Raw genomic sequence first — 15,182 nt, forward strand, 5'->3', positions numbered from 1 at the left:
TTGGATCTTTACAAACAAAGCAAGAGCTCACTCAGAGTGTGAAAGAGATAGAGACACAACGACACAAGGTAGCCATGGTATCTAAGAAGGGCCGCATTATGGCCACAGGAACATGGTGTCAGCTTCCCCTCCATGCATAGACTCTCCCATTAAGCTTCCCCAACATGAAAACTCTAGCTGTAAAGCTAAAAAATGAATACTTCTTATTTTTATTTCATTTTACCATAGGGAATATCTACCTGGGCGGTTTTTAATTTTACCTTATCTTCCATATTTTCTCTTTTAGATAAAAATTCTTAGACCAGAAAGTTTAAATAATTCAGTGAGAAAGTTTATAACTGAAAAAATGGGAAATGAATATCTTCAAAGAACTGGAGTTAATTTGAAAGATGCATATAAAGAATCCAATGCCAGAACTCCGCTGATACTTATTCAGTCTCATGGTAAGCTATTTGTGAATAGTTAAGATGATCAATATGGTTTGGCTGTGTGTCCTCACCCAAATCTCACCTTTAATTGTAATCCCCATAATCCTCATGTGTCAAGGGCAAGAGCAGGTGGAGGTAATTGGATCATGGGGGTGGTTCCCCCCATGCTGTTCTCGTGATAGTGAGTGAGTCTCTTGAGATCCGATGGTTTTATAAGAACCTGGTATTTCCCCTCCTGGCACTCATTCCGTCTGGCCACCCTGTGAAGAAGGTGCCTGCTTCTGCTTTGCCTTCTGCCATGATTGTAAGTTTCCTGAGGCCTCCCCAGCCATGCAGAACTGTGAGTGAATTAAACCTACTTACTTTATAAATTACTCAGTCTCAGGTATTTCTTCATAGCAGTGTCAGAACAGACTAATACAATGATGATACAATATCACCCAAGAGATATGGAGAAGTAGGTTCTGTGTCAGATTATTCTGTGTTTACAATATTTTCCTAGCCCTATTTAAAATTTTTGGGAAAGGAGTTAATTACAAGTTTTTACTAAGAATAAATCTCTCTAAAAATATAACAGAGGAATAAAACCTCTCAGACTCACAAATATGGAAAAATTTATCAATGGTGATTTTCTGCACAGAAAATACCTTACTGGTCACCAAGATGGCCAAATAGGAACAGCTCCAGCCTCCAGCTCCCAGCATGAGCGACACAGAAGACAGGTGATTTCTGCATTTCCAACTGAGCCTCCGCTGCTGATACCCAGGCAAACAGGGTCTGGAGTGGACCTCAAGCAAACTCCAACAGACTTGCAGCTGAGGGTCCTGACTGTTAGAAGGAAAACTAACAAAGAGAAAGGACGTCCACACCAAACTCCATCTGTACGTCACCATCATCAAAGACCAAAGGTAGATAAAACCACAAAGATGGGGAAAAGCAGCGCAGAAAAGCTGAAAATTCAAAAATCAGAGCGCATCTCCCCCTCCAAAGGAACACAGCTCCTCGCCAGCAAGAGAACAAAGCTGGATGGAGAATGACTTTGACAAGTTGAGAGAAGAAGGCTTCAGTTGATCAAACTTCTTAGAACTAAAGGGGGAACTACGAACCCAGTGCAAAGAAACTAAAAACCTTGAAAAAAGATTTGACAAATGGATAACCAGAATAACCAGTGCAGAGAAGTCCATAAATGACCTGATAGAGGTGAAAACCATGACACGAGAACTATGTGACAAATGCACAAGTTTCAGTAACAAACTCAATCAACTGGAAGAAAGAGTATCAGTGACTGAAGATCAAATGAATGAAATGAAGGAGAAGAGAAGTTTAGAGAAAAAAGAGTAAAAAAAAATGAACAAAGCCTCCAAGAAATATGGGATTATGTGAAAAAACCAAATCTACATCTGATTGGTGTACCTGAAAGTGACGGGGAAAATGGAACCAAGTTGGAAAACACTCTGCAGGATATTATCCAGGAGAACTTCCCCAACCTAGCAAGGTAGGCCAACATTCAAATTCAGGAAATACAGAGAACACCACAAAGATACTCCTCGAGAAGAGCAACTCCAAGATACATAATTGTCAGATTCACCAAAGCTGAAATGAAGGAAAAAATGTTAAGGGCAGCCAGAGAGAAAGGTCGGGTTACCCACAAAGGGAAGCCCATCAGACTAACAGCAGATCTCTCGGCAGAAACTCTACAAGCAAGAAGAGAGTGGGACCCAATATTCAACATTCTTTAAGAAAAGAATTTTCAACCCAGAATTTCATATCCAGCCAAATTAAGTTTCATAAGTGAAGGAGAAATAAAATCCTTTACAGACAAGCAAATGCTGAGAGATTTTGTCACCATCAGGCCTGCCCTACAAGAGCTCCTGAAGGAAGCACTAAACATGGAAAGGAACAACTGGTACCAGCCATTGCAAAAACATGCCAAAATACAAAGACCATCGATGCTAGGAAGAAACTGCATCAACTAACGAGCAAAATAACCAGCTAACATCATAATGACAGGATCAAGCACACACATAACAATATTAATCTTAAATGTAAATTGACAAATGGTCCAATTAAAAGACATACACTGGCAAATTGGATAAAGAGTCAAGACCTATCAGTTTGCTGTATTCAGGAGACCCATCTCACGTGTAGAGACACACATAGGCTCAAAATAAAGGGATGGAGGAAGATCTAGCAAGCAAATGGAAAACAAAAAAAAGGCAGGGGTTGCAATCCCAGTCTCTGATAAAACAGACTTTAAACCAACAAAGATCAAAAGAGACAAGGCCATTGCATAATGTTAAAGGGATCAATTTAACAAGAAGAGCTAACTATCTTAAATCTATATGCACCCAATACAGGAGCACCCAGATTCCTAAAGCATGTCCTTAGAGACTTACAAAGAGACTTAGACTCCCACACAATAATAATGAACTTTAACAAGGATATCCAGGAATTGAACTCAACTCTGCACCAAGCGAACCTAATAGACATCTACAGAAATCTCCACCCAAAATCAACAGAATATACATTCTTCTCAGCACCACATCGCACTTATTCCAAAATTTACCACATACTTGGAAGTAAAGCACTCCTCAACAAATGTAAAAGAACAGAAATTATAACAAACTGTCTCTCAGACCACAGTGCAATCAAACTAGAACTCAGGACTAAGACACTCAATCAAAACTGCTCAACTACATGGAAACTGAACAACCTGCTCCTGAATGACTACTGGGAACATAACGAAATGAAGGCAGAAATAAAGATGTTCTTTGAAACCAATGAGAACAAAGATACTACATACCAGAATCTCTGGGACACATTTAAAGCAGTGTGTAGAGGAAAATTTATAGCACTAAATGCCCACAAGAGAAAACAGGAAAGATCTAAAATTGACACCCTTACATAACAATTAAAAGAACTAGAGAAGCAAGAGCAAACACATTCAAAAGCTAGCAGAAGGCAAGAAATAACTAAGATCAGGGCAGAACTGAAGGAGATAGAGACACAAAAACCCTTCAAAAAATCAATGATTCCAGGAGCTGGTTTTTTGAAAAGATCAACAAAATTGATAGACCACTAGCAAGACTAATAAAGAAGAAAAGAGAGAAGAATCAAATAGACGCAATAAAAAATGATAAAGGGGATATCACCACCAACCCCACAGAAATACAAACTACCATCAGAGAATACTACAAACTCCGCTACACAAATAAACTAGAAAACCTAGATGAAATGGACAAATTCCTGGACACATACACTCTCCCAAAACTAAACCAGGAAGAAGTTGAATCCCTGAATAGACCAATAGCAGGCTCTGAAATTGAGGCAATAATTAATAGCCTACCAACCAAAACAAGTCCACGACCAGACGGATTCACAGCCGAATTCTACCGGAGGTACAAGGAGGAGGTGGTACCATTCCTTCTGAAACTATTTCAATCAATAGAAAAAGAGGGAATCCTCCCTAACTCATTTTATGAGGCCAACATCATCCTGATACTAAAGCCTGGCAGAGACACAACAAAAAAAAAATAATTTTAGACCAATATCCCTGATGAACATCAATGCAAAAATCCTCAATAAAATACTGGCAAACCAAATCCAGCAGCACATCAAAAAGCTTATCCACCATGATCAAGTGGACTTCATCCCTGGGATGCAAGACTGGTTCAACATATGCAAATCAATAAGTGTAATCCAGCATATAAACAGAATCAAAGACAAAAACCACATGATTATCTCAATCGATGCAGAAAAGGCCTTCAACAAAATTCAACAGCCCTTCATGCTAAAAACTCTCCATAAAGTCGGTATTGAGGGAACGTATCTCAAAATAAAAAAGCTATTTATGACAAACCCACAGCCAGTATCATACTGAATGGGCAAAAACTGGAAGCATTCCCCTTAAAAACTGGCACAAGATAGGGATGCCCTCTCACCACTCCTATTTAACACAGTGTTGGAAGTTCTGGCCAGGGCGATCAGGCAAGATAAAGAAATAAAGGGTATTCAATTAGGAAAAGAGCAAGTCAAATTGTCCCTGTTTGTAGATGACATGATTGTATATTTAGAAAACCCCATCATCTCAGCTCAAAATCTCCTTAAGCTGATAAGCAACCTCAGCAAAGTCTCAGGATAAAAAATCAATGTGCAAAAATCACAAGCATTCTTATACATAGCAATAACAGACAAACAGAGAGCCAAATCATGAATGAACTCCCATTCACAATTGCTTCAAAGAGAATAAAATACCTAGGAATCCAACTTACAAGGGATGTGGAGGACCTCTTCAAGGAGAACTACAAACCACTGCTCAATGGAATAAAAGAGGACACAAACAAATGGAAGAACATTCCATGCTCATGGATAGGAAGAATCAATATCATGAAAATGGCCATACTGCCCAAGGTAATTTATAGATTCAATGCCATCCTCATTAAGCTACCAATGAGTTTCTTCACAGGATTGGAAAAAACTGCTTTAAAGTTCATATGGAACCAAAAAAGAGCCCTCATTGCCAAGACAATCCCAAGTCAAAAGAACAAAGCTGGAGGCATCAAGCTACCTGACTTCAAACTATACTACAAGGCTACAGTAACCAAAACAGCATGGTACTGGTACCAAAACAGAGATCTAGACCAATGGAACAGAACAGAGCCCTCAGAAATAGTACCACACATCTACAACCATCTGATCTTTGACAAACCTGACAAAAACAAGAAATGGGGAAAGGATTCCCTATTTAATAAATGGTGCTGGGAAAATTGGCTAGCCATAAGTAGAAAGCTGAAACTGGATCCCTTCCTTACTCCTTATATAAAAATTAATTCAAGATGGATTAGAGACTTAAACATTACATCTAAAAACCATAAAAACCCTAGAAGAAAACCTAGGCAATACCATTCAGGACATAGGCATGGGCAAGGACTTCATGTCTAAAACACCAAAAACAATGGCAACAAAAGCTAAAATTGACAAATGGGATCTAATTAAACTAAAGAGCTTCTGCACAGCAAAAGAAGCTATCATCAGAGTGAACAGGCAACCTACAGAACGGGAGAAAATTTTTGCAATCTACTTATCTGACAAAGGGCTAATATCCAGAATCTACAAAGAACTCAAACAAATTTACAAGAAAAAAACAAACAACCCCATCAAAAAGTGGGAAAAGGATATGAACAGACACTTCTCAAAAGAAGACATTTATGCAGCCAATAGACACATGAAAAAATGCTCATCATCACTAGCCATCAGAGAAATGCAAATCAAAACCACAATGAGATACCATCTCACACCAGTTAGAATGGCAATCATTAAAAAGTCAGGAAACAACAGGTGCTGGAGAGGATGTGGAGAAATAGGAACACTTCTACACTGTTGGTGGGACTGTATACTAGTTCAACCATTATGGAAGACAGTATGGTGATTCCTCAAGGATCTACAACTAGAAGTACCATTTGACCCAGCCATCCCATTACTGGGTATATACCCCAAGGATTATAAATCATGCTGCTATAAAGACTCATGCACACGTATGTTTATTGCAGCACTATTCACAATAGAAAGACTTGGAACCAACCCAAATGTCCATCAGTGACAGACTGGATTAAGAAAATGTGGCACATATACACCATGGAATACTATGCAGCCATAAAAAAGGACAAGTTCGTGTCCTTTGTAGGGACATGGATGCAGCTGGAAACCATCATTCTCAGCAAACTATCACAAGAACAGAAAACCAAACACCGCATGTTCTCACTCATAGGTGGGAATTGAACATTGAGATCACTTGGACATGGGAAGGGGAACATCACACACCGGGGAGGGGGGGGCAGGGGGGAGGGATAGCATTAGGAGATATACCTAATGTAAATGATGAGTTGATGGGTACAGCACACCAACATGGCACATGTATACATATGTAACAAACCTGCATGTTGTTCACATGTACCCTAGAACATAAAGTATAATAAAAAAAAAAAAGAAAAGAATGAAATAAAGCATTACAAATTGAAAAAAGAAGCAACTATTGATCAGCATCTCAAATATTACATTTAATCATTTAATTACCTCCTTTTATATAAACGTAATAAAACATTTAAATGATATATTGCAAAAAAGAAAAAGAAAATACCTTGCAAACACATACTGTTGCTCTGGAGGTTGGAATTGCCCTTATGTCTATGCATGTGTTTAATAAATATTGACATGTGCAAAAATATATGTTACAAAATAAACTATGAGAAATGAACTAGCAAAATATTTTCTTCATTTATCTTCTGTTCTAAAAATTAAATGTGTCTTTAGAATTCATCATTTCAAACTTTGATTTTATTACATAAAACCTTGTCTGGAGTGCCTCCACCATTCCAGGTTCTCACCTGGAACGTTTCCATGTAAAGCACTTGGCTAGATGCTTGACACACTCATAGTAGGTACTATCCGTTTCTTAAAGACTTAGCCCATGATGGTGGCTAGGGCTCTAGACACCTGATATTCATGTTCCAAACAACAGAATGGAAGCAAGGAAGAAAGGCACACATCCTCCCTTTAAGGAGATACCCAAAGTATTACACAACACTTTTATTTTAATTTAATTTTGTTTCATTTTAAGTTCCGGGATACATGTGCAGGACATGCAGGTTTGTTACATAGGTAAACGTGTGTCATGGTGATTCGCTGCACCTATCCACCCATCACCTAGGTATTAAGCCCCCCATACCTTAGCATTTATCCTGATGTTCTCCCTCCCTACAACCTCCAACAGGTCGTAGTATGTGTTGTTCCCCCCACATTTGTCCATGTGTTCTCATTGCTCAGTTCCCACTTATGGGTGAGAACACGTAGTGTTTGGTTTTCTGTTCCTGTATTTGTTAGTTTGCTGAGATAATGGCTTCCATCTCCATCCATGTCTCTGCAAAGGAAATTATCTTGTTCCTTTCTATGACTGCATAGTGTTCAATGGTATATATGCACCATATTTTCTTTATCCAGTCTATCATTGATGGGCATTTGGGTTGATTCCATGTCTTTGCTATTGAGTATTACACGACACTTTTGCTAACAAAATTTCCTGCCAAAATATATCACAAAACCTAGATGCCCACAGAAGTTAAAAATGTAGTATTTTAGCTGGGCACACGGCCATCTCGAACAACACTGGGGTACAGCTACCGAGGAGGAAAGGACAGGTAAATGCTGGAGAAGACAACCAGCAGGTGCTGCTGTCGTTAGATATTATTATCATCCTCGTGTGTTAGGCTAGTAAGTGGCAGGGCCAAAATTTAAACTCTGGGCTCTAATTTCAAAACCTGTAGTCTTTCCGCTATGGCTATACCTTTTCCCACCACTACTCAATAAATGCTGGATTGTGATTTTTAAGAGGGAATTAAATGAGCTTACAGTTGTATATACCTCTCCAGTTCGTTATACAGGGATCGACCTTACCAATATCCTCCTGAGATTTGCACAAGAGTTAAAAGGAACAACACATCATGTGACCATAATTTCTCTGGGCCGTGACCAGGCAGCGAAAGCTGAAGACCTCATTTTAAAGGCACTAACGAAAACACAACAATGGGTCTTCCTCCAGAACTGCCATCTTGCAGCCTCATTTATGCCAAGGCTTTGCACAATTGTAGAATCGTAAGAATTTTACATTTATTTGTAAGGGATCAGATTGGTTACCAAAACTATAAAGTAAAACTGGAAATGGCAATGTATACTGTGTGTAAACAATAACAAAATGTGTTGAGCCACTCAGATGAAACTTAAGCTATTGGTTTTCTTTTCTCCAGGAACTTGAAAACTACACTAAGAATACATCAGTTTTTACATTTTTTAAGGCCTCTTTAGTTTTTGTTCTCTGTCTTGTATATCAGTTTCTTTCCTCAAATTCTTACTCTCAATAGATACACAAGCCTACACACACATTATATGTACTGATGGATACATAGTTTTTAATATTCTATGTGATGTTCCAAATAGCAGAGCATAATACCTCGTATCTATCCTTTCGGTGATGATTCATTTTTATGGCCTTTACTTAGTATCTATTCTGACTTTCTCTAGCTCAAAATACTTTTCTAGGCTGTACCTCCCAAAGCACTTAGTCACTCATACAGAAATTTTTATACGTTCAGCCTTCTTGTTTGCAGTGGAAGTATTTGAAAGTTTATTGCTATAACTTTGAGTGAAGAATTAGCAATGTTTTGAATCAATAATATTTCAACTAATTACATTCTATAGTTTTTATCCAGCCTTGGTTTTCTTTCCCCTTTTTTTGCATGGCAAATATCCTGTTGTTATTTTTATTTTTATGCTTTGAGCATGCACGAGGAAACTATAAAACCAAAATGCAACTGCATGACTTAAATTTCTAAAAACTTTCCTAATATCATTCATGAGTTACCAGATTGTTAATTCTTTTAGCAGTTTCAAAACTGTATCAGTGGGGCACGGTGGCTCACGCCTATAGTTCCAATGCTTTGGGAAGCCGAGGCAAGATCATTGTTTGGGGCCAGGAGTTCAAGACCAGCCTGGGCAACATAGCGAACCCCACCTGTACAACAATAAATAGATAAATAAATAAATAAATACTACTAAATAATTTCTCTTTTTCACATTTATTTCATGACTTAAGAGAATCAGAAGGCAAAGGTTGCTTAGTTACATGACTTTAATAGATATAAACTTTGAAATTACTTTCTACAATGTCTTTCATTCATTATTCATCCAAAAATGATTTATAGGGCATCTGCTATTTGTCAAGTATTGTGCTAGGCACAAGGACACAGCATGGATCAGGCAAACACTGTAGCAGCTTTCCAGAGGATACTAAGGTGCAAAGAGACAATAGTACAATAGTATGGCAGGTAGCACTGTGCTAATAAAAAAAAAAAAAGAACTTAGAGAAACATTCCTCAGAACAGAATTTCCATCTTAATAAGAGTAATTAATGATACATTAAACATATTCAACATAATCAGAGTATTATTAAAAGAAATTCATACTTCCGGGCCAGGCATGATGGCTCATGCCTGTAATCCCAGTACTTTGGGAGGCCGAGGTAGGCAGATCACCTGAAGTCAAGAGTCTGAAACCAGCCTAACCAACATGGTGAAACCCCATCTCTACTAAAAATACAAAAATTAGCCGGCTGTGGTGGCACAAGCCTGTAGTCCCAGCTACTCGGGAGGCTGAGGCAGGAGAATCACTTGAGCCCAGGGGGCAGAGGTTGCAGTGAGCTGAGATCACGCCACTGCACTCCAGCCTGGGCGACAGAGTGAGACTCCATCTCAAAAAAAAAAAAAAAAGAAAAAGAAATTCATACTTCTTTATTAAATCAAGCCTTTAGATATTTAAGATGATCACTCTACCAGCCCACAGTAGGAGAGGAAAAATGTGAAGAAAAAAATATTTCTTAAATTTCAGAGTTAGAGAAATACATTGACAACATATTGCTAGGAGAAAAATAAAAAGCTACAAACAAAATATGCACTATTACTATTTTTAAAATGAGAGACAGAGAGAGGCAAAAGGAGGAAAAAAAAAGAGAAAAGTGTACCTAAACTCATTTAGTGGGATTACAGGCCATATTTGTTTTCTGTTTCATTTTGTGTTGTGTGTGTTTTTTTTTTCCTTGTAATGATTTGGTTTGCTTTGCAAATTTTTTAAAAATAATTTCACACTTGCAGGGAAGTGGCAAGAATAATACAAAAACTCCCTTATACCCTTCATCTCTATTTCCAAATTCTTAAAATTTACCCTATCATTTCTCTCATATATATATGTAATGTTTTTCTGAATCATTTGGAAGTAAATTGCAGACATGTTGCCACTTGACCTCTAAATAGTTCAGTGTGCATTGTTCATTATTTACTCATGTTTAGTTTATTGTCCCAATAATATCTTTTATTGCAAAATAGAATATAAGTTTTGGTCAAAATTTCAATTCATGATTTCTCATTGTATTAAGTTTTCATGTCTCTTAAGTCTCCTAATAAGTATTTTATTTGTTTGTTTGTCTGTTTATTTAGAGGTGAGGTCTCGCTATGTTGCCCCAGCTGAACTTGAATTCCTGGGCTCAAGTGATCCCCTTGCCCTAACCACCCAGGTAGCTGGAACTATGGGTGCGTGCCACCATACCCTAAATCTCCTTTAATCTATAATAGTTCCTCAGTCTGCCTTTGTCTTTCATAACTTTGATGTTTTTGAAAAGTACAAGTACAAGCTAGTTACAGTGGTCACTGACTATCCACAGGGAATTGTGGATACTGGGATTCTTGGATATTCAAGTCCCTTATATCAAATGATGTAGTATTTGCCTATAATCTACACACATCCTGCTGTATAATTTAAATCATGTCTAGATTACTTATAGTACCTAATACACAGTAAATGCTGTATAAATAGTTATTAATCTGTATTGTTTAGGAAATAATGACAAGGAAAAAAAGTCTGTATAGTTTCAGTACAGATGCAGACATTGTAGGCCTAACTACATGGTACAGGTCAGCAATACCATAACATTTTCTGAAATTTTTTTTCCTGAATATTTTCAATGTGAGTCTGGTTGAATCCATGGATGTGGAACCCATGGATATAGAGAGCTGACTGTATTTTGTAAAGTGTCCCTCAGTTGGGATTTAGCTGATATTTTCTTATGGTTAGATTAAGGCCATGCAGTATTGTAGTAGTATCACAGAAGTAATGTTACATCATTCTTGGTACATCATATCAAGAGGCCTGTGATATCAATCTGTCTCATTCGTGGTGATATTAACTTTGGTCACTTGGTTAAAGTGGTTTCTGCCACTTGTGGGAACTTTCAGACCATATACATACATTAAACTTTCACCTACTGGTTTCTAAAGTTCATTGATAATTTTTGACTGAATTACTACGATATTGTTTACCAAAAGGTAGCTTACTAACTCCACAACTTCTTCTAAATTTATTTAATGATGTTATCCTATACAGGAAGAGCTTTTCTTTCTCTTCCCTTTGTTTATTTATATCAGTATGGCCTCATGGATTTCTATTTTATTCAAGGATTATAATTGGTTACCATCATCATTTATTTTGACATTCAGTTGTCCCAAATTAGATCAGTGGAACTCTTCATTGTGTTCTTAATTTGTAATTGTTTCCAGATTTTTGGCAATGAGTATATGATCACTTTCTGTACTTAGGAGAAAGAAAGCTACTCTTTTAAAATGTTAACTGATGAGTCGTGTGCAAATTCTTGCACAACATGGAAGCTCTTTGGGTAATATAGTAAGATCTTCGGTATTAAAATGATTCATAAGGCCACTTCAAACAATGAAATGCTATGATTCTAAAAACATGTTGGTTTACATTTTTCACATTAAATATTTATAATTTTTTATTTTGCAGCTTTAATAGTCCAGACATGACAATAGACCCTGAGTTTCGGCTATGGTTAAGCTCAAAATCATACAGTTCTTTTCCAATTCCTATTCTTAAAAAGGGTTTAAAGGTAAGAACAAAGTATAACAGATTTAATATTGACTGAGGAGCCTTGTTTGAATGTAAGTTATCTTACATTCAGAACTCTGAGTTTAAAAGAGAGAGCTAATTATGATAAATTCTGAAATGCTAAATTTCTGCTTTGTGCTCAGCCCCATACTGGGGATCAGGAAGAACACTAAAGTAGATTCCTACTTGCAAGGAATTCACAATTTGTATGTTATTTTCTCAAACAAGGATGTTAGACCTCCAATTACTATAAAGAGAAATTTACAATTTGTGTTGCCTTCCTGCCCTTCACTTCTCTAGCATTTCTTATTTCTGCCCTCCTTAACCATATTATCATTAATTCTCTAGAAAGGGTCTGACAGAAAGCAGGCTAAAACTGTTTACTAAAAAGTCCTTATTAAAGATTATCTGGGACTTCTCACATCCACTATTGAGGTTGAATAAATAGTAAGAAAGTCATTTCTGTTAGACCAGGGTCCAGTTGACCAACAGGCGGAGTCCTAATAGCAGAGAAAACTGACTGATGGCATAGGCAGAAGGGGATACCCAGACTGCCGGGCACGTGCACACTACCAGCTTTCACAGAAGTGGGTAGGCATGGAGAAAGTCCGGTGGATGAGGCACTTTCCAGATAGAGCCCCAATCCAGCCTAAGAAACTTCCTGCCACATTGCTTCCCAGCTCTGCCCATCTCCTGTATGTACCTACCCAAACTGACAGTACTGAACCACTTCCCAACAACCCAGCTCCTGGGGCAGACAGAACAGGGACTGGAGAAACCCACAGCTCTTAGTCTGAGACTCGAAAGATTCCACTTATCTCCCAGAGACCAGCAGACCAAGCTCTCAGACAGCCTTGTATCTTTGGTCAGGAGACGGGGATTGGGGGGTGGAGGTAGGGGAATGAAGGGTGTCAGAGAGGAACAGAGATAGCGCTTCAGGGAATATTTCATCCCAAGTAGTCCATCGCTCCACTTCCACTTTAAGTCTCCATCAGCATTTCAAATGTTGCTATAATTAGTGCATACATAAAACTTTATGGGAGTTTTTCATATGCCATTATTTATACGAGATGATAATTTTCTTGATATATTAAAAGAGCACCTACAAATAAGTCAGAAAAACATTAACATTCCATACAAAATGGGCAAAGGACACAAAAGGTCAATAAACATATTTTAAAAATAAAAGTTCAGCCCCTAGGTATCAGAAAAATACAAATCAAAAATTGCATTAAATTGGCTAAGATTATAACTATGATATAGTTAGTGTTATTAAGGATATGATGAAATAACTACTCTCACATAATGCTGACAAGGTAATATCTGGGAGATATTAATCCAGAAAGGAAGGTAATTTCACAGTATATAGATAGTGTTTATAAATTTCATACAATTTAATCATAGCCCACTTCTAGGAAAAGGCCAAATAAATTATGATGCATTTGTGTGATAAAATAGTATGCTGTCACTAAAAATCAAAACTAACTCTCGTTCTCTCTCTCTCTCTCTCTGCTCTCTCTCTCTGCCCTCCTTCCACTCACTTTCCCCTTCAGATATAGTTCCTTAAGGGAGTGGACAGACACCTACTTTTAGATATATGAGAATGAGTTCTTTAAAGAATCAATCATAGCAATCGGGAAACAGTGCTCTATAAATATTTTCTCATTTCTGCACAATTAGGGCTTTCTAAGCAACAATTGCTGGCAACCTGAATTAAAGGATGTTTGAAAGGCAGACATGCCTTGGAAAATAGAGAATATCTCCTCTACTGTGCACAGAGCCATTTGCTCTCATTCTAAGGGTGACAGAGTCAGAGAAGCTTGTCTTCTGCCTCCTGGAGCCACTTACCTTCTCAGGGTGATAAAACAGAGCCATTTGCTTACACTCCAGGGGGTATAAAAACCTAGAGACCTCCTCTTTCCCGGAGAAGATTTCTTTACATTCCAAAGCAAAAGTCTGTCTCTCTTTCTCTATCTCTGAGAAGAGGAAAGGCTGCTTTGCCAGCCATTCTGTAAGCTCCAAGTTTCATAATTTGAGTCCCCCTCTTATGGTACAAATCCCACTATGCACACACAGGACATGGGAATCTGATCCCTGATCCAGAAATCTCATGTTCACACACACACACACACACACACACACACACACACAGCTCTATGCCATATATACATACATTTATATATCATATATAGATATCCATACAACTTATGTGTGTATGTGTGTGTTTATATATAAACTGTGCAAGGAGGGTAACATTTCAGACCCTTCACAATTTCAGACTTAACAGCCACACTCTCAAAAAAGCCCTCCAATTGATTCCCTCCCCACCTCACCCTCAGTCTCGCATCATTTCCATTATTCTAGTTAAGAAGTCAACCAAATGGACTTTCAATGCAACCAAAGAAATTAGTAACATACCCAGTTAATTGTTCTCCTGATGGTTCAGTTAGTGCTGATGCTGCTGTTGATTCAGTTCGTGTTGTTTCCCATGATTTGGGACCCCCTGTATCTGCTGCCTTGCATAGGCCATGCAGCCTGCGTCCTGTTACAGCCTCATAACTGCCATTGACACATAAGTTTAGGCTCCCATAACTCTTCATTTTCAAAGTTCCTAAAATCCCAAGCCCTATACTCTGAGCAAATAAGAGTGCTTTTAATCACAACATTATACTTCCCATTTCAAAATACGAATTGGAGCAATAGAAAATCTGGGACAATCCTTTTAGAGACATTTTTACATGGCAAAAGAATAACACAAGATTTTGGATTTGCCAGTGAGTCTTGAAATAGTTACATTCTTGCCTAGTTCTTTTACCAGTGTTATAGAAAGACAAGTGCCCTATAGACCAGTGCCTGCATCTGTCCTCACATGCCATTTTACTCACATCTGTTTTCAAGATTGCCATGGAATCTCCCCAGGGATTGAAAAGTAATTTACTTCAGACATTTGGATGTACTGGGAGTGGAGAGGTAACAGAAGAGATATTTGAAAATCCTGACTGTGGACAATGGTGGAAAAAACTTTTATTTAGCCTATGTTTTTTCAATGCTGTGATCAATGAAAGAAAAAGTTATGGAATATTGGGCTGGAATATTGCTTATAAATTTAATTCTTCAGACTTGGGGGTAAGTGTAGTCTCTTCAAAACAAACAACAAATAAATAACAATAAGATACAAATTTAGAGCCTACTACGTGCCTACACAAATACTAAGTGTTTTACATGGTGGTAAGAAAATGAACTCTATAACTA

At 37.8% G+C, this 15,182-nt stretch overlaps 1 protein-coding gene across 2 annotated transcripts in view; it reads left to right on the forward strand.

Annotated features, from left to right (window-relative positions):
- The window catches only part of DNAH14 (dynein axonemal heavy chain 14), a 497,862-nt gene that overhangs the window by 451,102 nt on the left and 31,578 nt on the right, over positions 1-15,182 (forward strand). For both annotated transcript variants that reach the window (XM_077938651.1, XM_077938650.1), the window contains 4 exons: positions 287-443; positions 7,865-8,075; positions 11,829-11,931; positions 14,829-15,056. In XM_077938651.1, coding sequence (XP_077794777.1) covers positions 287-443; positions 7,865-8,075; positions 11,829-11,931; positions 14,829-15,056 — 699 coding nt within the window. The remainder of the gene's footprint in view (positions 1-286; positions 444-7,864; positions 8,076-11,828; positions 11,932-14,828; positions 15,057-15,182) is intronic.

The sequence above is a fragment of the Macaca mulatta genome, chromosome 1 (genome assembly GCF_049350105.2).
Source record: "Macaca mulatta isolate MMU2019108-1 chromosome 1, T2T-MMU8v2.0, whole genome shotgun sequence".
NCBI lineage: Eukaryota > Metazoa > Chordata > Mammalia > Primates > Cercopithecidae > Macaca > Macaca mulatta.